This window comes from Hibiscus syriacus, unplaced genomic scaffold (genome assembly GCF_006381635.1).
Source record: "Hibiscus syriacus cultivar Baekdansim isolate YM2019G1 unplaced genomic scaffold, ASM638163v2 tig00010263_pilon, whole genome shotgun sequence".
NCBI lineage: Eukaryota > Viridiplantae > Streptophyta > Magnoliopsida > Malvales > Malvaceae > Hibiscus > Hibiscus syriacus.
Window position 1 is genome coordinate 208903 of NW_024062210.1, and position 24812 is coordinate 233714.

The window sequence follows — 24812 nt, forward strand, 5'->3', positions numbered from 1 at the left end:
AACAAGGATAACTATAGTGACATCTCTACTAGGGTCAGACTTAAAAAGAGTGAGTTGGAGCAAATTTAAATTTCTATTCTTAATGGTAACAACTCTTTTGATAAATAATTGATAATTCAAAAGGAGCTGACTGATTTAGAGGAAACATAGTATTTATTCCTTAAACAAAAAGTAAAGGTTCAATGGGTCAAGGATGGAGACAACTGTACCAAGCGTTTTCATTCTGTCATTGCCTCTAAACATAAAAGAGACATCATAAGGGTTCTTATTAGCAATGAGGGGGGAAGGTTAGAGTCTTATGATGATATGGCTAATGAAATTATTGACTTCTTCAAACATCAACTAGGAGATATCGATCCTAAGGTTATTCCTACTGACCCTTCTTTCTTGAGAAATTTGCTTCAGTTCCATGTGCCTAATGAGGTTGCTATAGAATTGGTTAAAATTGTTACTTCAGAAGAGATCAAAGAGGCATTATTTAATCAAGGGAATGACAAAGATCCAGGACCTGATGGGTCCACTCCATTGTTTTTCAAACATTCTTGGTCTGTGGTAGAGGAAGACTTTGTAAATGCAGTAAAATATTTCTTTAAAGAAACTATTATCCTTCCTGCATTCAATTCCACCATTATTGCCCTGATTCCTAAAATCCAGAATCCTAACAAAGTGAAGGATTACATACGTATATCTTGCTGCTCGGTTGTGTACAAAACTATTTAAAAAATTCTTGTAAAAAGAATGACTCTGTTGTTGCCTGACCTAATATTCCTCAATCAAACAACATTTGTGAGAGGTAGATCCATTATTGAAAACACACTTATTGCCCAAGAATTGGTCAAAGGCTATGGTAGAAAAATATTTCACCAAGATATGCTCTCAAAATTGATTTACAAAAAGCCTTTGATTCTGTCAATTGGAATTTCATCTCCTCTACTCTTAAGGCCATAGGGTTGCCTTCTATTTTCACATGATGGATTGAAACTTGTTTCAAAGAAGCTAGGTACTCCATATCTTTCAATGGTAGTCTTATTGGGTACTTCAAAGGACAGAGAGGTATAAGACAAGGAGATCCCTTATCACCAATCCTTTTTTTGATTGCTATAAACATTCTATCTAAAATTCTCAACCTTGCTACTGCCAGAGGAATTTTTGGATATCATCCTAAGTGCAAAAAACTGGGCATCACTCGTTTATCTTTTACTGACGACCTCTTAATCTTTTGTAAAGGAAATCTTGAATATATTGTGTGAGTTACCAGTGTCCTCAATCACTTCTATGTTTTATCTGGGCTGAACCTCAATGTTAGCAAAATTGAATATTTTGTTACTGGAATTTCTGCCAGAATCCTGGAATCCATTAAATCTGCCACTGGCTTCAAACAAGGCTTTCTCCCTGTCAGGTACATAGGTGTTCCTCTTGTCACTAGGAAAATAACTGAAAAAAACTGTCATCCTCTCTTTGATAATACTAAACAAAGACTTCATCAGTGCTCAGGAAAAAATTTAAGCTATGCTGGGCGTCTTGAGCTTATTAAAACTGTTTTACACAGTGTTATTAACTTCTGGAATAGACAATTTATATTTCCTCAGAAAGTTATCAATCGCTTAGAATAACTTTGCTCTAGATTTCTTTGGAAAGGTAATGATACAGTTGCTAAGGGTGCAAGGATTAGCTGGGAAAGAATATGTTGCCCCAAATCAGAATGAGGTCTAGGTTTGAAGGACATTCGCTCTTGGAATAAAGCCTGCATGATCCAACTCATCAGAAAAATTCTGGCTGGAAAGGAATCTTTATGGGTTGCTTGGATCCACTGCTATGTTTTTAAATATAATGATATAAGTGACATCAATGCAAACTTTTCCTATAGCTGGACCATCAGAAAACTATTGAAATTTAGGAATGAAGCATCCTCAACAATTGTTGCTGGAATCACGAATACAAAAGACATTTGGGAAGATATCAGAGTTCATAGAGACAAGGTTTCCTGGCACAAAGAGATTTGGTTTCCTCTTCATATTCCTAAACTAAGCATGATCACTTGGATGGCTATCCTGGGTCGTCTTCCAACTCCTGACAGACTATTTAGAATGGGAATTACTTCTGACAGAATATGTGTTCTATGCAATGAGATCAATGAATCTAGAAATTATCTTTTTGTTGACTGTATTTATGCTTCTTCTCTTTGGAACTCTATTATGATTCTTTCAAGCATAAGAGATACTCACAGGACTTGGGAATCACGAATTGAATGGACTGTACAAAAATGGAAGGGTAAATCTTTGCTTTCTACCATATTGAGGATTGCTTGGACTGCTTTTATCTACTTCATCTGGGAGGAAAGAAACATAAAAATCTTCAACAGAGGAACAAGAACAGCTGATCAACTCCTCGTGTCTATTAAGGAGCTTGTGTGAATCAAACTCAGAGACAAGAATATTATTAGACTTAATTTTGTTAATTCTAGACTTTGTACTTCTTGGGGTATAGACTAAACATTTTTTGTTGTATATAGGTGTTTATACTCCCAGTTTTGGGATGATTGATGTATGTTGAACCTCTTTACTTTGGTAATAAAATTCTATTTATCCAAAAAAAATATAAATTATAATTAACAAAATTAATATTTGATGAATTAAAAATATTTAATTTTATATCAATTAACAATAAATCAAATAAAGATGCTACTTTCACTTATTATAACTAATTTAGGTATGTTGATGAAAAACGGATAGAATATTAGTTCGATTATACTTAGGAACGAACGTGTAAGATTTTATGTTACGGATGACAAATTTTTAAAATTTTAGAAAAAATGAACTTGCAAAATTTAAGGGGTAAAAACAGATTAACAATAGAAAATATTTAAAATATGTAATAATTTAAAATTTTTAACGGGACAATTACCCTAACTGCTCCCTCAGTTCAATACTAATTGTACTATCGCACTTACAACTTTCTAATGATCATGGATTTTAATATACTTAAATATAATTATCTCTCATTTAAAATGAGAAATCCTTAAAATGACTTAAAACACAATTTATCTATGAACTTGGTAGTTTTGGTCAGTTATCTCTTGAAAGTTTTTTTTGGGTGGTTAAATTAGCCTTTTAAGTTTGGTAGATTTGATCAAATTGGTCCTTGAACTTTTCTTTCGATCAAACTATCCCACAAAATTTAAAAACATGTCATAAATTAACCCTGAGTTTTAGAACTTTCCTCATTTGTGATTGTTTAAAACACTTTGATATTTTGATATACAAAAAATTGTTAAATAGTTTTTACAAATTTTAAGATTATATTTGATTCAGTCATTCGAATATATAAATTATTCTTTAAAGTTAAAAGGTCAATTTTACTCCCCACTCTACTGAAAATTAGAGTCCTATACTGGAAATATTTTTGAAATAACTTTTACTAAGGGGTTTTGAACTTCAATCGAGTCAAAAATGAATTTTAAGCATAGTAGTAACGATACTACTAAAACAATACCGATATTGTTCAAGAAGTATCGATACAGATATCGATGTTGAAACTCAAAATGATGAAGTAGTACCGATACTGCTAAGACAGTACCGATACTGCATACAAGTGTGTCAAAACAAAATACTAAAATGGTACCAATACTATATACATTATTGATACTACTTAGTATAGTAGTACTGATACTCCCAATGGTGGTACCGATACTACCTTTTGGTTTTAGAATCGTCAAAATTCCAGTATACTAAAATGGTATTGATACTATGTAAAATATCGACACTATTGAATATAGTAGTATCGATACTCTTGTGATAGTATCGATACTATAGTTTCCCAACGGCCAAATTTTTGTATTTAATGTAGGAAGTATTGATACAGATAGACCGAGTACCGATACTACAAGCTTTTAGACAATATTTAATGCGGGAAAACTACCTCCCAACATCTTTATTCACTCCCACAACAACTCAAACGGTTGTAATTAATTGAGGGAGTATAAAAACAAGATCCCAAGTCATTTGTGAAGACAAGAGACAAAAAGAGAAAGTAAAAAACAATAAATTTGAGCCAAATCAAGTCAACATTTTTCAATATTAATTTTGCTGTCAAAGAATACTTCTTGTACTCATTTGTATTCATTTCTCAAGTGTTCTTAGTTGTTCTTAAATTGTGCAAACACATTCCTAGTGAGAATTTTATAAGTTTACAATTAGTAATTTTCTCTTTGAGAGAGTGTCTCAAGAATTTGGGGTATAATTCTTGAGGGAGTTGTAAGGTTACACCTTATCCTCAAAGGTAGATACAAATTAGTGAATTTGTGGAAATCTTTAGTGTGGATAGCTAAGATAGTGGATGTAGATTTTGGTTGATAAAGTCGAACCACTCTAAATTCTTGTGTTCATTTGTTTATATTTTCTCTCAAGCTTCCACTAAAATTTTTAATTGTCAATTCACTCCCTCTTGACTATTTCATCCATTCGATTGACTTAACAGTGATAATTTCAACACTTTAGAATTAACGTTGTTAATCTTACTAGTTTTTTTGTGTCACATTTTCAAAATTTATGGGATAATTTGATTCAAAAAAGTTTAGGTGTCAATTTGATTGAACTAGTCAAGTTTAGACACTAATTTAACGAAAAATAGGAGAATTTGATAAAATTACAAAGTAATGGGGGTGATTTGTGTTTTAAGCCAAAAATGAGAGGTATAATACACGGGGTAAGGACTGCAGATTGATTTATCATTCATGGCTGTCTGTAAAAAAGCTGGTTGCTCCATCGATGACCGTATTGCCTCGATCAGGGATCCGACAAAACCCAGGTTTTGTCGTTAAAAGTACAGGTTCTCATTATCTCAGAATGCATGCTAGGCCGCCTCAAGCTTCTCATTTAAGTATGGGTAAACTTCCAGAATGGTCACTTGACTTTTATATTTGTAAAGTTTTACTCATCAAATTCCAAAAAGTTAAGTTTTAGCCACAAAATGTAATCCCCGACCTGAAAGTTACGACCGAACTGTGGACAACACATTGATCACCGAGGCAACTTTCGGAACAAACATATGCTTGACAAATCATTTTTAAAAATTGTCATCATATAAAATAACATAAATAAATTCATGTCATAGTTAAAAGAATTTTAAAAATTAATATTTAACCTCATACAATATAAAATCAATATCAAACCTCCAATTGTCGAACACGTCCTACATCTAGATGATATGAAAAAGAAAGGTAAAAAATGGATGAGCTAATATAAAAAATATATAAATACCGCAATCAACATAATATATCAAACAAAAAATTAATTAAGTAAATCAATATGTTTAACTACACATCACCTGAACATCATAACAAGAAGTTTTTAAAATCAGGAATGGACCTAGAGGGGGGCGGGGGCGGGTGGCGGTTGTCATCCCACTAAAATTTTTAAATTCTTATATATTTTAAATATTTTCTATTGAAAATATGTTTTTGTCCTTAAAATTTTATAAATTTGTCCCTCATAATATAAAATATTTCGTCTGTACCAGTCTAAAATAATAAGCAAGATGAGGACCTTACCCTCTTAAGTAATCCAAGTTAACCAAAAGGAACTCAACATAGTAAATAGGATGAGAATCATACCCATCTAAGAGGAACCCAACATAGTAAATAGGATGAGAATCATACCCACCTAAGAGGAACCCAACATAGTAAATAGGATGAGAATCATACCCAACTAAGAGGAACCCAAGACTTCTATAGAAAATCCCAATACAAAAATTTTCCACCATATTATTTCAAATCCCAAGAACCCAAATAAAGCCTGAGTCATACATGATCGTCTTATTATTCAGGAATCATGCATGATTGCATAACATTTTACAAAAAAAATGAAAACGTGCTTGCATATAGAAATCACTCAGTACAACAATACATACATAAGTTGTCACGCACTCAAGGTGATCCAATAACAAATAAATCATACATAATTTAGCATAAAAGTCATAAAGTGTAACACTCTCAAGGAATGAGATGTATTAAGTACGACAGCCTTAATATGCAGCTAAGAAAAGACACTACCAAAAATGTTAATATTTTTTTAACATTTCCAATAAAACGCTACCTAAAACATTATTTTTTTCTATCGAAATGTTAATATTGGGTGCTATATAAAACATTATTTTTTCTACTGGAAATGTTAATATTAGGTTCTACCGGAAATTAGTTAGCGTATGTCATGAAGTGTAGGAACTTCCAATAACATAACACTACATGATTACTAAAACACTATATTTTAAACAAAAGAAGCCCTTAATTCAATTAACAATACTCACATGTAACTCAGGTCGAATATGCAAAGTCAAACTGAGCTAAACAGAAGTGGTTTTGATTCGCTGGATTGTGGTGCAAAGACAGATGACCACCTTCAGAACATAAAATAAAAAAAAATTAAACCTTTAATTTCAAAATATACTTAACATAAACACAATTTTAAGCAATGCAATATTCTAAAGAAGAATTTCTAGTCAGAATTCAACGAAACAGATTGCAAAAATGAACTCAAAACGTCGATAAACATAAAGTTAAATATCTATAGAAAAAATCAATGTTGATGATCAATTGGTCAGGTTAACAAGTTGAAATTGATTCAACTCAAACTGGTTTAATCATTGAACTGTTTTGACTGATTTGCTAAAAAAACACTCCCCCACTCACAGAAGTAACGCATGAGGGCGCATGAGGTGTCCTCTGGCACCCAAAAATATTAAAACTTCCAAATTTGAGTTTTAAGGGTTCTAAATGTAGCACCATCATATCGATATAGGTGACCCGAACCAATCCAATGTGTCACATTAGGGCCACCGGAGCAACCCATACTGAAAATCTGAGAAATTTAAAATTTTTGGTAAACCATTTAAGATCATAAAATAATTTATAAATAAAAATATAATTTCAAAAAATCGCTCATATATATTAAAAAAAGAATTCAATTATATCCAGTATTTAAAATAAATTTCAAACTAGAATATAAAAACATAATACAACTTACATGTCTCTAACTACATGCACCGTACTCAGCAAGCAACACTGATAGAACTCCTTTATTGATGTCGATAAAAGTACATGATCAAACTCTTTATCCTAAAATAGAAAGTAACATAGTGAGCTTTGGGAAGCTCAGTAATACATAACTACCAAATGTATGTAATAGGTCATCATATATATGGTAAAGCATGAATTTCCTTAGTGATACGAGCATCATCGGGCTCTATCGGTGAGTTCAGATTTCATTGATTAAATTTTAAAGTAACTGTTGGAATATTTACAGTCTGAATAAACGTTCAGAGAGATATATTTAGGAGGTTGGGTTGAGAACTCTAGTGTGTTTCAAAAAAATCAGAGCAAAATGTACATATATTATAAAAAAACAGTGGTAGTTTAAAAACATATTAAAACATCTGTAATTCCCTCCAATTGAACACCGATATGAAGTTCCCCATACCTGCATCCGTAAGGACTTACCCTAGACCCAAAGGGCATATGATCCAACCTAAGGGAGCATCTTGGGGCCTTAGAGCCTACTCAAGTGAGTTTATTGGGGCCTCAGAGCCTACCCAAGGTCACCTTAGGTCCGTAAGGATTTACCAGCTTGATCAGAGCTGAACCTTCATACTCCAGAATTCTACCTAGATAATATCCCAATAAAATAGTTCATATAGTAAAAAGTAATTTCCATGATCCATAAATCAGACATAATTATATTTTCCAGTGAAACATATACCCAGAAAGCATATATCAAGTAGTCATAGTTCACAAACGGTAAATCAATAAACCAGTAAATCAGAAAATCGAACAATTACAATATTCATAAGCCAACCAAATAACAAATCACATTTCAGAACAAATAAAACAATCATATAGCACACAGGGAACACACTAGATGATTAAGTTATATTCCGGAGGTACTTGGTAATTATCAGGCGGGGAAAAACATGAAACTTCTACAAACTAATCAAAATTTCGACAAGATATTCCTTTTTAAAGAGTTTGATAGCTAACAGATTAATCAATCATTAGGAAAGTGATACATCATGATCATATAATATTCGAATATATCCAAAGGATATTCAGGAACTATTACATCAAAATTACTTAAGATTTAGAAATTCTTAGGGTGATTCCATCAATTAGACTCACAATGGCATTTTAATTATTTATTCCTAAGAAATTTTGGTAATTCACTTTAATAAAGGTAAACAGTGATTTACATTATTTCAAATTTCAAGTATCTTATCAGGATTACAAGTCCAATCGAAGTGTATTAATCCCATCACATATGATACTTAACAAGTATACAAGTAGAGTAACTTCACAATATTCATTTTTTTTTATTGATTGCACTATAGAGTCGAAATGATCACCTATAGAACCATCATTTGACGAATCTTGAGGAGACAAACGGGTATTCAGGCTGTATTTATTTTATTCTCATATTGTAATAGTAGCAAGCATGATCGATATGCTTGGGTCGTGTTTCAACCCTTAGGGGCGATACAACTTTTATTTATTATTTTTATAAATATGTCCAAAATTTATCCAAGGACTTTCACTTATTCTAGATCGAAGGTATTTATGTCATCTCGGTACTTGAGGTTAATTTAGTCATTTCAGGACTCGAGGGTATTTCGTTCATTTTGAAATACAAGGATATTTTGATTGTTTCAGGGTTTATGGGTATTTCTACTATTTCAGCATTCAGGGTATTTTGGTCATCTTACAGTCCAGGGGTATTTTAATCCTTTCATTCAATTCAATCTTTTTATTTAATTCAAACTTGTCATTTATTTCAGTCATTTCGAACAATTCTGACAATAAGAGTACTTCCGGTAAGTTAGTCTTTGGGTTTTTGCTCATTAATAAAAAATTCTAGGTTTAGTGCTTTCTCAAAGGTTACGAACTGATTCTCAAAAATTTCCGAACAAATCAAGAATTTAATTGAATTAGTAATTTACATGATTAAATATGAATTCTCAGGGTACTTTTACTATCAGGGCTAATACGAGCCATTTTTACCTCTCAAGGGTAATTTTCGTAATTTCTTATCCAATTATTTTCAGCATTAAAACTTTTAACGAGAATAACTAGAATTTAAATATTCTTAGGTTGATTGTTTTATCGATTAAGCACTGAACTTAAAATTATTTCTTATTAGTCTTCTAGTTTCTTATCCGAATCATCCCAGTCTTATTCAATTTACTTACTTTTTACTGTATTCGAATCAAGTTTAGAAATGATTTACTACACACATGTGACCAAACATAATCATTCATGCATTAAAAAATACCAACACGTTCAGTAAAGCATGCAAATGGTAGTAATGTATTACCTCGATTTTTGAGCTACACCGTTCGAACATTTAAACTCCATTTGATTACTCTCGAAATTGAATCCAACGCCCAAAAATATCTCAGATACATACAAAATGAATTACATCAGAATTGGGACTTAATTACGAAAAACAGATAGGATTTGAAGCTAAAATGTTGAAAAACAACTTATCGGGTTCGAATTTGGTAAAATAGACCTAAAAACAGACTTAGGATGTAGAGAAACCTTAGGGTAAATGTTCTCGAAAAAAGTTAACATACGGTCAACAGTGATCAACAGTCGATCAACGACTGGGTTAAAGGTCAACGACTCACCTAGGTACGGCTCCGCTCAGTCCATAAGGCTCGGCTCGGCTCGATCTAGGTGGCTTAATCCAGATCGGTCCAATATGTTTAGCCAGTCAACAAACTCCTTGGCTGGAAGACGACGTCCACGAGCAAGGGGCAACACGTGCGGCTGCTCTGATCGCTAGATCGACGTGAAATTTTCCAGATTTTTAGATTGACACCTTGGGTGTCTCGTACATGCATGATTTTGTGACGAAACACGAAGAATAATGGGTTTTTAAAATGGTTGGCCCTTTTTTTCGACGACGACGGGCGAGTGACGACAGTGAAATAACGACAAAAGAACATCATCGGCTAGGGTTTGTTCGTAAAACGTTGAGAAGGACAAAGCTGGTGGAGGTGCAAGCTATAGACGATCGAAGATGGACCGAAGATGGACCAAAAATGATGAAAATAATGGCGACAAAACTTAGCACCGACGAACCTTTGAAGCACATTTTTCAGCAAATGACAGGGCTTCACGGGGTGTGGTCAGTTAGGTTTTGATCGTAGGATGACGATGAGCACGGTGGTAGTATAGGTGACGAGCTTAGTGGTAGTAGAGGTGACGATCACCACTGATTGCACAGTGGTTGATCAGCGGTGGAAAACAACTGAAAAGATAAAATTTTGGTGATTTGGTTTGGAACATGAGAAGTTTAATTGGGGTGTTGGATCTGATCCAACTATACTTTAAAACTTTAGTTATAAATATATAACATAACAATACTCTAGCCTAAATGATAGGAGCATGGATGGCTATACATATAGATCATGGTTTCAAACCCCCATAGCCTTACATTTTCTTATTTGTTTTATTTTAACTGGCAGGTTGGGTAAATTTAGGGCTAAGTCCCTGAATTGGTTTAAAGTTTATAGAACAACCTCAAATGTCCCAAATTTAGTAATTTTGTCCCAAATTTTCTTTCAATTGCCTTAAAATTGTAATACTTCTCAATTTAATCCTTTAATTAAATTTTGGGTGTTACAGTTAAAGAGACCTTTATAATGTTGGCTCACGATGAAGAGCAATGAGAGTGAATATTTTACAAAATCCAAAAGTTTTATCCCTTCTCACATCTCAATGAGGGTGGCGATGTAGAAGGTAAAGACACAAGACATTGATTGAACGGGAACGATGAATTGAATTAAATAACATCGGTGGTGACAACTATAACGACCTGGATGACTGTTAAACAAATAAAAATTGAAGTGTGAAAGAGAGGGGTAAAGAGAGAGAGAGATGGTTGGGTGGCACAATTAAAAAAAATAAAAAGAATAGGAATCTTACAAGATTCATTGGTTCTTTTTCTGTAATAGATGGTCAAAACTTCATCTAGGTTCGAATCTTACTAAGAGGTCCACTAGAGATCAGAAATTGTTGAAGAACGAACAAGATGTTTCTTTTGTCCCTTCCAGATGATCGAAAAATAAAGAAATAATTAATATATTCAAGATAATTACGTATTCACAAAATATTGTCTCAATTCATCCTATTTCATTAGATCCATGATATGATATGGTTTCGAATGATGAATTGGGATGTTTCAATAGAACATGGGGGATACATGTTACACCACGATTTTGAATCAAAAGAAAGTAGTATTTAAATAACCTAAATTTAGGGTTAATTGTGTAATCAATCCCTACACTTTTAAGGAATTCACAAATCAACATAAACATTTTAAATGTTTAGAATTTACCCCCATTTTGGCATGTGACACTTGCGTTATCGATATTAAGTTTTGGTCACTGGACGATGAGTGTCATTAGTTTGATGATGCAGCGTGTTAATAAAAGGGTCTAATTTTTATTTTAACCCTTGTACTTTAGGTAAAATATTAATTATGGACCTTTTTGTAAACCCAAAGCAAATTAGGAACAAATTTTTAATTTATTCTTTTTAATTGCTTTTCGTCTCTCCCGAAACCCAAGTTTTCTCACCACTTACAGCGCACACCCTCTTCTGTCCTTAGGCTTCTCGTTGTTCATCTTTCCCGTCACCGATCACCTTTATCTGGCGATGAGAAAAATAATAAAATAATAAATAAGTAAATAAAAATGAAGTGGAAGAACCCAGATTCCAAATGAACAAATTCAAACTTAAAAAGAATCTTTCTGATTCTCGAAGAATGAGGGGCAAAGGGATTGATCGAGAAAGATCTCTTGTTCTATGAATAACGAGAAGCATAGGGACAAACGAGAGTGTGCGGCGTTAGTGATGAGAAAGCTTGGGTTTGCATAGGTGAAAAGTTTATTAAAAAAGAATAAATTGAAAATTTATCTTAAATTGCTTTGAGTTTACAAAAACATCCATAATTAGTATTTTATCTAAGGTACATAGTGTTAAAATAAAAATTAAACCCTTTTATTGTCGTGTTACATCATTAAACTAATTCCACACAACGTCTCAGTTGCCAAAACTTAATAAAACGATATAATGTGAGTGACCAAAACTTAAATGTTTTAAATTTTGTGAGAAAAAATATACAAATATGAAATGTAAGTGGTCATTCTAGTAGTTTACCCTTAATTTATTGACTCTCTTCGACGCTACCTTTTATTCATTATTATTGTGAAAGCAACTACTGGTTTTAACAAACCTGCATCCTTCGAAATGACATATCATTTTTGAAGGGGAACCATTAATGCTTAATTAAATTTGGTAAATCCAAAATCCCAACATCATAATCAAAAACCATGCACTGGTAGGTATGTAATGTACCGACCACTATGAAAACTGCAACGACAATGATGTATGGAAATGTTGTGTCTGTGTTGTTTTACAATTGGAAATCTGGGGGAATGGTTGGCCATGGCCCATGGATGTCGTCTTTTATTTATAATTGTAGATTGGACATTTCATGGTAAATTATTTAACGTTTTTTTATTTCAAAGATTTTTATAGACGATGTGTTTTAATTTTAAATCTTTAGAAATAATAAACATTTCTTTAATCGTTGAAGTTGTTTGATTTGTACATTTTCCTTCTTATCTTTAGTGGAACTTGATAGTATTACATGTATGGATATAAAATCTGCATATTGCATTTCATTCGTCTTTTAAGGTTGGCAACGCGGGAGTGTGGATGTATGAGTTTAAATAGAAAAATTATTTATTAATTATTAAATAAACAAAATCATATTGGAATTATATTTATAAGTTGTAAATGCAACTAATATGTATGTAAATAGAAATTATTTATTATAAAATATGATGGATTGATAATAAGAATATATGTAACCCCCAGACCGATGCGGGTAACCCGATCCGATTCGGGAAGTCACATTAGGGCCACCGGAGCGACCCACTGTAAAAATAGCAGAAAATTTAAAACTTTTATTGAAACGTATAACTTATAAAATCAGTTGTCACTATTTAAAAATAAAATAGATTTCCAGACTCGTATATAAATCAAAATACAATTACATGCCCCCTAATCACATATACCATACTCTACAACAACACCGGAAGAACTCCCTTACTGAAGTCAATAGATGCACTGATACAATTCCTTTAACCTGAAAAGGTGAGTAATAGAGTGAGCTTTGGAAAACTCAGTAATACAGAACTACCAGATGATGCTGATGAACGTGTAGATACAGATAAATATATATTTCCTTATTGTTTCCGAACATTTATAGATTTTTATGCTGAGCAGAGATCCTACTGATATTTCAGGTGGTAACGGACAATGAGCTTTCGTTTCAGAGAAAATATTTCGGATGACTGAGTTCAGGAGATCAGAATAAGTTATCTAGTGTGTTCCCAAAAACCATGTAACTTTTCAGATCTTTTTAAAACATATATATATATATATATATATACCTCCATCCTAACACATCATACTGTGTAGGTTCCCCAAAACCATACACCCAACCCAACACATCATATAAGGCCCTGAGCACAAAGCCGAGGAACCTACGGAAATTCTTCCTTCAACAATACCCCCATTTAAAACATTTTTCCGTCATTAAGCGGAGATATCAGAATTCAGAACAGATATCAGAACAGAATTCAGAACAGATATCAGAACAGAATCAAGATCATAAATCAAAACAGAATTCAGGTCATATATCATAATAAAATTCAAGTCGAAAGTCAGATAAAATAATTATATAATTAGGGAACACACCAGAGTTTACAAATATTATTCAAAGGTACTGGATAATCTTAGCAAGTAGAGAAATACGGATCTTCAGTATACCGATAGAATGTCAGAATTTAGAATCACTATTGTAAAAAGTTCAATAACTGACGGAATCATCAGTTATTCAGAATGTGAATTATCAGGATCATATCTTATTTGGACAGTTTTCAGAAGTTGTACGTAATCAGAAGGGTATTCAGGATCTTTTACATCCATATCAATTGAGTAGATAATCGAACAACTTAACAACGAAGATTCAGAACCTTAACAATCTATGTCGACTGGTCAATTCATTTTCCTTCCAGGGTATTTACTCTTTAATACCACAAATTCTTGTTCATATATCATTTTCGAAATTAACGTTGAATAAATCTTCCAATGTCTTTATTTCATGTTCATGCTTTCACCATATCATGAAATACTGACGTACTTGATTTTGTAATTCATAATCCATAAGAACATTACATCATATTTGTTCATTAACATTTCCAGATTCATCCAACTCACTTATTCAATCCTCAGTCCTTGTGGTTACTTAATTTATTTAGCATTCAAGTCCATTCCAGATACTTCAGGATTTTCTAGAGTAATTTAAGCGTTCCTGATTTTCAGACACATGTTGCACTTCCGTTCCATTCAATTTGGTCTTCGTGGTTGATTTGTCGAACAAACGTCCAATTCTTAGTACTGAATGCGATCCAGAGTTGAACTAAGTTGAATACTTCCAAAATTTATCCTCGAGTCAAACTTAAGAAGACGAACACGCATTCCAGTAATATATATTCCATTCAGGTATTGGCATAGCTTTAAGGTTGATCTACTCACTTAAATTGTGTTCCATTACTTTTAAAGGTAGGCCAATACCTATGCTTATTTGGATTCCTTAATTAATCCAAGGCATTTACTTGGTATAGGTCATGAGGGTATTTTTTTAATTTTGGTGTTCAGTTTTATTCCATTTATTTCAGAGCTCGAGGATATCCAATCATTCCTGAGTTTGGTGATATTCTTGGGTCATTTCCATTACAGGGGTATTTTTGGTCATTTTACAGATTCAGTGCACTTTAATCTTTTCCTTCCGTCTGATCTTACTATTAACTTCAGTCTTATCATTTATTTCAGTCATTTCGAACAATTCTGACAACAAAACACCCCCGACAAATTGTTCTTCAGGTATTTACTCATAACTCGGATATTTCCGGGTCAAGTGCCTTCTCAGATTTTACAAACGGAATAGCAGGAATTTTCCTGAACTAAGTCAGGATCTTAAAAATCAAATCCGTACTTAATCGAGTTAAGTACAAATCCTCAAAGTATTTTCTCATTCAGGGTTAACTCGGACTATTTTACCTCTCAAGGGCATTTTCGTAATTTCTTAACCAGATAATTTCGATATTAGCTCTTAACAAAAATAATTATAATTTAGAGATCCTATGATTAATTGATTTCTTGAACACTTTCTGATCTTGAAATGATTCCCTTAACAGACTTCTAGTATCCTTCACAAACCCTCATAAGACTAAAAACCGATTATCCGCATTTCCTAATCAAAACTAGCATTTCTTATGCACGTCAATAATTTTTACCGGATCAATATGTCTTTTCAGAGATTACTAACCAACTTCCAGGGATAATTCTTGTCATCTTACAACATAAGGGTATTTTCGTAATTTTACCCTACCAGATTATTCTCATAATTTCTCATCCAAATACCTTTAACATTTAACTTTTGATGAAATAAATTATAAGTTGTAGATACAGGGCTGATTTATTTATCACTAATCACAAACTTGTAATTTAATCTAACAATTCCTCAATCTCTTATATTAGTCATTTGATCCGTAATCAGTTACAGAATTTCTACCACATCATATCGAGTGTATAAATTATTCAACTCTACCAAAGTGATCAACATTATCTTGTTCATGCATTTATCAATATAAACATGTTCCATAAAGCATAAAGAGGTAGTAAAGTATTACCTCGATTTCTGTGCAATATTGATCGACCATAAAAATTCCATTCGAACGCCTTTGATCTTCAATTCAACTTCCAATAATTCCTCAGATACATATCAACATAAATTATATCAGAAACGGAGCTTAATTGCGATAAACGGATCGAATCGGGTGATAAATCAGTGAACAATAGCTTACCGAGTTCGAATTTGGTGAAACGGACTTCGGATTCGGATTCAGGACTTCGAAAGCATAAAATATGACTTTTCGTAAATTTGGAATTTTTGGTCAAAATCAAAGTCAACGAGTTTGACTTCCAATTTTGAGGCCTTCGGGTCCGAATTTCGAAAAGCGGACTGCGGAATCGGATTTGGAACGTCGAAAAATATCAGGATAGGTATACTCGGTCAAAGTCAAAGGCCGTTTAATGCCCGGTCAAAGCCCGACAAAGTTTTGATCATCAGTGGTTAACGCCGGACAACGATCAACGGGTCGGGTCGGGTTGTAACCTGTCAAACCGGTCAAATCTGCTCCAAAACCGGTTAAACCAGTTATTTGGACCATCCCCACGCGCAGTGGCGGCGCGTGGGGATCCTTCCGGCTGCATAAAAATCACGGAAAAATTCTTAAAAATTATTTTGAGCGATTCTGAGATACTTACAAAGCTCGGTTCACAATTTTGAACGGCAGAGAGCTCGATTTCAACAAATCAGAAACTTTGACTGCTTCACCTCCTCACGCGCCGCCGTCAACGGAGACCAAGGATGACACCGACAGACTCGGAACGATGCAAGGAACACGATGGTGCGGGAGGTGTCGTAAACGGATCATCGGATTGTCGTGAATCGACGAAAAATCAATTGAAATCGAGTTATTACCGACGATACTTCCGACTGAAATTAACGACGAACGGTGACGATTCACGACAAAAGGTTTGAGGGGTTTTGTTTCTTGCTCGACAACGAACACGATGGTAGTTTCGGCTCGTCGATCGGAGGTCGGACGACTAGTAGATCAGAGTTGAAAGTTATTGACCGGGAGAGGAATTATGAGTGTATTTCTGCAGAAATACACGGAGAAATGAGATTTATATTAACTCCTAAAGAAAAATGATAAAATCATTAGTTTAGCCACTGAATTTCCTGCATTTCTTAAAATGGTCTGCCAACTTTGAAATTTTACAATTTAATCCACCGTTTCTTTCAAAATACCAATTAAATCCAATATTTTATAATTTCTTAAAATTTAGCCCCTAAATTGGGGTGTTACAATATATTTTAATATAAATTAAAATGTTTTCAAAAAAGTATAAATTAAAACAAACATGCATGATATTACATATAATAAAACTTAAATTATAATAAAATTTAGACTAAGAACTTACATATAATATTTATACTTAATGTTATGAGTGGTTGTACTGTCTAGTCGTCACCATTTATTGTAGATTATATTTAAAAAGTAACCATATTCTTAAGAGAGAAAAATAAAAAAATATCACATAATATGAAAATCTATTCTTAAAAATAAATAATAATAATAAATTCAATTATTTCCTTCAATAGTTGTTAAAAAACTAGTGACATCTAATTGTGTTGAGCTAACAATGTCACATGATTGTATTGGTGCTTTCGTTCGATCGTGTCGGGTTTTCACTTCGTGTTGGTTCGGGACATTTTTTTCCTCCATTTTGGATTAGTAAAGTTTTTTAACAAGACACCCTTTTTAAAAAAAATTAAATTATTTTTACCGTACTTAATACTAAAAATTGTTTATATTTTCTTTCTATTATCATTTAATGTGTTAATAAAGGTTGATAAGATACTTTGGCGTACGATCGGTACGAGCCAAATGATTTATACCTTCACATTGACAACAAAAAGATTTTACTTTCTTTTCTTAATTGAATTTTTGTCATTTTTATAATTTCGCTTTTGTTTAGTGTAAATATTCTTAAAATTATCATATCTTTCACACCCTAGACTGTGATCATGACTATGCACACATCTATTACCACGATCACAATTGTTAAAAAATAATTTTTATTTGTCATATAATAGGACGTAACATTCACTTTAAATAATGGAGTTTAAGAAAACGAGAATAATAATTTTTATTAATAATTTATTATTGGACTCAATTACAAAAAGATAAAATATTAATTTAAAATATTTCTTAAAACTGTTTTGTTCATGATATTGTGTATGCATGATAGTATTATTAGTATGGAAAGCGTAATAAAACGTGAAAAGCATAGTGCCGAATCAAAATAACCACACATGGAAAGGTTTACGGCAAAATCTTTGTATTTTGCTGCACTTTAGCGCCTAGGTGAGCGCCCTAACAACGCTGTTTTACATTATAATTGCTATTTTCAAAGGGCTAGTACCCATATTGCTTTCTTGTAGACATATTTAATGCCTCAAAGTGACTATTGATATGGGGTTTTGACTTACAAATATGTAGAATAGTTGAAAAGTATTAAATGATTTCCTTCAAATTAGATATAGATAATTTAATTCTTAATTAAAATTCTTTAAATAAATTGTGTAACATATTGTAAAATAAAAATAAACAAATAATAAAACCAAGATGTATGAGAAAAGAGATTTTAATATTCTTTTCTCAATAAGAGACTTCTTCAATCTCTATATGTAATAAATGTAATATAGAACTATAATTCTAAAATATATTAAAGACATGGTAATAAAGTGTATCAAAATTTTATATTATACATAAAATATGGATGTGATTTTTGGGAAAAAACAATGTATTTTTTAGTTTAATTAACGATATCAGTAACTGATTCAAAAAAATTACACTTTACGTTATGTATGAATCTTATATATGATAATTGTTTTTTGATTAAAAAATATTATAGATGGTAATTATTTAAACGTATGTTTAATAAATACAACCCATTTGAAATTTACTCAATATAATATATATAAACTTATTAAAATTTAAGATTAAAAGAAAGAAAAAATGCATATAAATTGTGACCCCGTCATTTTCGTTGAGAACCGTTTATACATTATCTAAAAAATTATTAAAAAACAATTACTAGTGAATTGATAAAAAGATCTATACATGAATTTTATTAAATATAAATTTACAACTAACATAAATTTTTATAATTATCATGTGTAATTTATTAATTAACTAATATGAATTAGATATTGTATAATTTTGTAAAGAAAATAATTCTTCTAACTTAATTTGTTTTATTTTCAGAATTTGAACTTTAATATTATTTAAGAGATATAATATTTTTCTTATTAGATTAAAATTATTTATGGAATTAATACTCAATTGAGTAATGTAAAATGAAGATATTTCCGGTAAAAAAGCGTTTTTCACCAATGTGAAGAACAATCCTGGTGAAAATGGGTTAGTGGTAAGCATTATAAATAAGATATACATAATGATTATGTTCCACATCCCAGCTTGGAGGTGGCATTGCCAACGACGCAAGAGAAAGGTACCCATTTTCTTTTCTTTTCTTGTTTGTCAACATTGATGTAATTCTGTGCTTAAGACTGAAGATTTTAGTTTACCCAATGGAAGAAACATTTTGGAGAGTATATGGCATCCCACAAGTGCCTGAACCTGACCCGCTACACTCTTCCACCGTCAATCCAACGGAATGCGCTGCCTCCTCCACCACTGCCGTTACCACCAACGCGACGAGAACAGCGACGAAAAAGAGGTTTCTCATAGGAAATGGTGGAGGGTCCATAAAGTACCGCGGAGTTCGCCGCAGGCCATGGGGCCGTTATGCTGCCGAGATACGTGACCCAAAGTCCAAGGAGAGGCGGTGGCTCGGGACCTTTGACACGGCAGAAGAAGCTGCTTGTGCCTATGACCATGCTGCTCGAGCCATGCGTGGGATCAAGGCTCGAACCAATTTTGTTTACCCTGCCGCTGTGCCTCACACCGCCAACGACCCTTTTCTTACTCCGTTCAACTCGGTTAACCATTTTGGGTACTCTTTGGCCCGGCCATTGTTTGGTATGCCTCCAGTTAACCAGTTTCCGTTTATCAATGGAACATCTTCTACAAGCATTTTGGCTGCCACTACCTCCTTGAATCTCTCAACCAATCCTTCTCCATGGTTAAGCCACAGCAACTGTGCTGCTACTTCATTTACTGGATCCACCATGACTCTTCCTCTCAAGGATAAGAATTCGAGTCGAGTTGTGCCTGCACCAGCTGCCATCTCCAATTGTGAAGCCGATGACGTGGGATTTTTCACACAGGACCCTTCTGGTTCAGGCCTGTTGCAGGAGATCATTCAAGGCTTCTTACCCAAACCCACCTTAAACTAGCATGTGTTGAAATTTGCAAGTCTCTTTTGTTATGAGTTTAGGGTTTTTTTTGTCATAATCAAGTATTTGATAGGATAACGATAGTAGTTTTATAACATGTAATGCCATCATATTTAGTAACTTGTGCGTCATTATGTTTCTTAATCAGGTCCATGTAACGTGTTCATTTAATATTTTTATAAATATATTCCTACATATCAAATAAATGTCTTAATAAAAATATTTATAGATATATACTAATTATTAACCGAAAACTGTCCACAGATAAAAATATGTCAATTTTTTATTATTTGGTGCACTACGAGCGGAAAAAAATAATTTTACAAACACATTAAGATAATGACTAGTATCCTTAAAATATCTTTAAACATTTAAAAATAAATCTTCATTCCTTAACGCCATTTGTTTTTAATTTTTTTCCTACTGTGATACTAATTTAGTGTTGGTCCCCAACATCGGTGGTTTTTCTTATTCCCTTTTTTCCTCTTTATATCTTTTTTTAATAATTTATCCTGTTTTATTTTTACATATCTAATTTTTTTCCTACTGTGATACTAATTTAGTGTTGGTCCCCAACATCGGTGGTTTTTCTTATTCCCTTTTTTCCTCTTTATATCTTTTTTTTAATAATTTATCGTGTTTTATTTTTACATATCTAATTTATGTTGTTTATTTTGATTATTTAAGTTTTTTTATCGTATAAAAATAATAGTTGATTTTATCTTTTGTTGTGACACGTTTTTCGTTTGTTCTTGTGTCAGGATATAATTTAACCATTCTCTCCAAATCCAAATGATGTTTATTTGGTTATCATGTCGATTCATGTGTGCTTTGGGCCCTCATGCTAGTTATTAATAGCACTCGCAATCACTGATGTTAGGTTAAGATTGAATTGTGACAATACCATATTGCTAATAAGTTATTGTTATATGTATTTTTAATGTTTATATTGATGGTGTTTATCCTTTATCATCGAAAATGATAATTGTTTATATTTATCATTTATTCGAGTTGTTTAATTAAGTTTTTAACCTTTTTGTGTATGGTATTTTTTTTATTTCTTAAGGGACTAATTCGTGGACTTCTATGGGTTTAGAGAAATTATGTGACTTATGTAATTAGTTTATTCAAATAAATTTTTTTATAGTTTTAAATATTTTCTCTTCATATAATAAAATTAAAAATTGTTTTTTATAAACATTAACAACAAATGAATAAAACATTTGTCATCGTCTTAAATGTATTTGCGTGATTATTTTTTCTACCAATAATATATTAAACAATTGTGTTTTTTAAATATAGAAAAAAAGACACTCAACACCATTTGAACATTATTAGTGAAAGGTTTTCACTAACTGTATATAAAAAAATAACTCAACATATAATTAAACATGTTTTTGAATAATTTAAAATTTAATTATGAATAGTAAACAAATAAATTGTAAATAAACATGTTATTATTTTATGTATATATAAAATAACCAAACCTTAATAAAAAAAAATAAACAAACATATATATATATATATATATATATATATTACTTAAATAAAATAAACATAAATATCTTAAATATATTATGCATAAAAAATCAATTTTAAATAGATGTATTAATAAAAAAATTTTATATAAATATAAATAATCGAAATACACATATATTTAAACTTATGTCGTAACCGTTTTTTTTAAAAGGAAAAGTGGAATTTGAAAACCACGTCATTTTTAATTTATTTCTTTTGATTGATTTTTAATTAAAAAAATAACATGAAACAAACCTCTCATTTCGAAAATTTAGAAATTATTTTACAAATAAAAAAACATGATTCGAAGAGTCGCCACCAATCATTGATTAGGGTGTAATTGGGCACCAAAAAAAACATTGTCATTTTAAATAAAAATTAATTTTAATTAAAACAACAAATTGAAGTCCGCGTTACCAGAAAATGAGTTCGGGAGTCGATTACGTGTAGGGAAGGATTAGCACCCCATAACGCCCTAAATCGGTACCTGATCGATTACTTAATGTCTTTGCAATGAAATTTATAAATTCAACTTTTAATTTGATTTATAATCCCATAAAACATCATAGGTATTATTTTATACCAATAATAATTTAAAATATCTTCCTAGTTAGTTAAAGAGATATTTAATGTTTCATTGTATAAAATAATTTAACCTTAACACATATAATAAATTTAATGATTAAAAAAAATTATAAAGGAAACATTTATTTGGGTCAAATAAATAAAAATGAAACAAATAAAATTATCGAATATAAATATTTATGCGAAAAATCCTCGAAGATATTTCCTAATTATTTAAGGCGTAATTTCGTAAATTATTAGCACAAAATAATATTTTATAATTGAAAAGTATACGTTAAACATAATATATATATATATATTAAGTAAAGAAACATGCAAAATTTATGGCGTATAAACATTGCACCAACTTTTTAAGGATTATATATGCACGTAATTATAAGTAAATAAATATTGAAACATGATGAAGTAATCTTACATATAAATTACATTAGATACTAAGTAGTAATCATTACAAAACAATAAAATGAAACGACCATGATATCAAATAATATATATATATATATATATATATATATATATATATATATATATATATATATAAAAGAACTTGAATAATCACACAATCAATATTATACCAAATATAAGATATAAAAGCTAATATTAAATATAATATACAAACATATAACACAACACACTAAATCCATATTTTAATGTAATTAAAACCTATGCGCATTAACAAGAATATGCTAAAAATATAATGGACTAGAACATAATAATAAAAAAATAAAAGAACTACCAACTACTATAAAAGTCTAAAATCAAAGACCAAATTTGTATTGAAAGTAAAAACCAGCGGGCCCTTATTGAATAAGCCAAGTAATTAAAACCCTTGTCTTATATTAGCATAAAAATGGCAGTATCATTCAAAAGATGGAACTAGCATGGAAATTATACTTCTAGCCCTTATCACTAAGCCCACAACATCCAGCAATCACAAAGAACAATCTCCGCCTATCCCGCAACTACAACACCCTTAAATTAAGAATTAGACAGCTCGCAGCCCCACCACATAACAGAGTTTTCAACACACAAACACCAGTATACAATAATAGAACGTATCACCTTCCTCCACATTCTAAAAATCTTAAAGCAAAAACTAAACCCAGATTTTTTACACACCTAGGACTTGTTAAACTCTCGACATAGCCGACACTCCAAAAAGCCTAAAGTCTTCACAGGTCACCGTACGTCGGTGACCAAATCCACCTCTGATCGTCCTTTCAACCGACTGATGATGCCAAGCGTTTTTTTTTTTTTAAATTCCAACGACAGGTATTCACTACTCCCTCGTGTTCCTAATGACGAATTCTCTAATGGTGTGGGATGAAACCGACGAGGCTTCAATTAATGAATCTCCACCCTCAGGTAAATTGAACTTAAACTTTTTTTATTATTTGTATTCTTTACAAAATAAAAATTTTGAAAATAAAAAAATTTCTTTAAAAATAATATCACTGTTAATACTTATTTATTTGCTTCGAATGGTTTATGGTTGAAATTTAGCCTCTAAAATCGTGATCATCGAATGTTGATATGGTTGATATTCTGATTCGATGTTGGCTCTATGGTTCACTGTTACTGCTTTTGACCAGTGCTTATGCTTACTGCTGTCTTTTAAAGATATAAAAATGGAATGAAGCAATATCATATTCATCTTGGAATCATTTCAAATTAATAAAAACAGAAAATAAAATAAAGTAGAAAAATAAATTGAAAACCTTAAGATGTATCTTGCTTGGTATTGATTCTGTCGAAGAGAATAAAAATTTTTTACAAATTTCTCTTATCTAGAAAATTCCCCTCATCAGTGTTCTTTTTTTCTGTTCTTGATTGCTTCCCCCTCCTTTTTCCCCGTTGAAAGTTCCCCTATTTATAATTGTTTCGAATCCACCTTTCCTTTGATTAGTGCTGAAGCAGGTATCCCTAATCCCGTAATTTTTGGGATTTTTTCTTTATTTCAAAGGTTTAGGTAAACTTTTAATCTTTTGTTGACCTTGATTTTGATCCACTCACATTTGCTGAGATGGCCAGATGATGACAGCTTCTAGAGGCATTTGGTGGTGGCTCTATGTTGGCTTGGCAGTTCGGCGAAAATGATTCTGAATGGTTATGTAATTGGACTGGCCTACAAAATATGTAAGTTATTAAATTATTAGCATTAATAATAATAATAATAAATATATATATTTTTTAATCCCGATCAAAACGGGTGTCTACAGCTGCCCCTCTTTGCGCATTCTTGTGTTAACAAGAATAGGGAAAAGATGAAAAAGACAACCAGTTTTTGTCCAGTCTTCCTTCGTTGTTAGATTGAACAAGTTCTTCGCATTATGAAATTCTTCTCTCTTTTGGATGAGTTTTTCTCATTATGAACTCTTCACTGAAAATGTTGATCCCTCAAGCGAGGCGTCCCTGACTCGAAATGTTGTGAATCGAGTGATAGGTCGAACAAGCTCTTCTCATTATGAACTTCTTCTCCCTCGTTGGATGAGTTCTTCTCATTATGAACTCTCCATTGAAAATGTTGATCCCTCAAGCGAGGTGTCACTGATTCGAAATGTCATGAATCGAGTGATAGGTCGAACAAGC

The 24812-nt window shown here is 31.8% G+C and overlaps 1 protein-coding gene and 1 long non-coding RNA gene across 3 annotated transcripts; both read left to right on the top strand.

Moving 5' to 3' along the window:
- The first annotated feature begins 42 nt into the window (after positions 1-42).
- On the top strand, positions 43-11838 carry LOC120203683. 2 transcript variants are annotated; one of them, XR_005523885.1, is made up of 3 exons: positions 43-53; positions 7690-7695; positions 11713-11838. It is a non-coding gene; the product is annotated as an uncharacterized LOC120203683 (long non-coding RNA). The 2 variants fall into 2 exon arrangements; XR_005523886.1 differs by lacking the exon at positions 7690-7695 and adding an exon at positions 1590-1592 and having other exon boundaries at positions 11713-11832.
- Positions 11839-19241: 7403 nt separating this feature from the next.
- LOC120203671 (ethylene-responsive transcription factor ESR2-like) lies at positions 19242-20127 on the top strand. The gene is made up of 2 exons (XM_039203861.1): positions 19242-19273; positions 19338-20127. The coding sequence occupies exon 2, from the start codon at positions 19353-19355 to the stop codon at positions 20118-20120; it is 768 nt and encodes a 255-aa protein (XP_039059792.1). The 5' UTR covers positions 19242-19273; positions 19338-19352; the 3' UTR covers positions 20121-20127.
- Positions 20128-24812: the final 4685 nt, after the last annotated feature.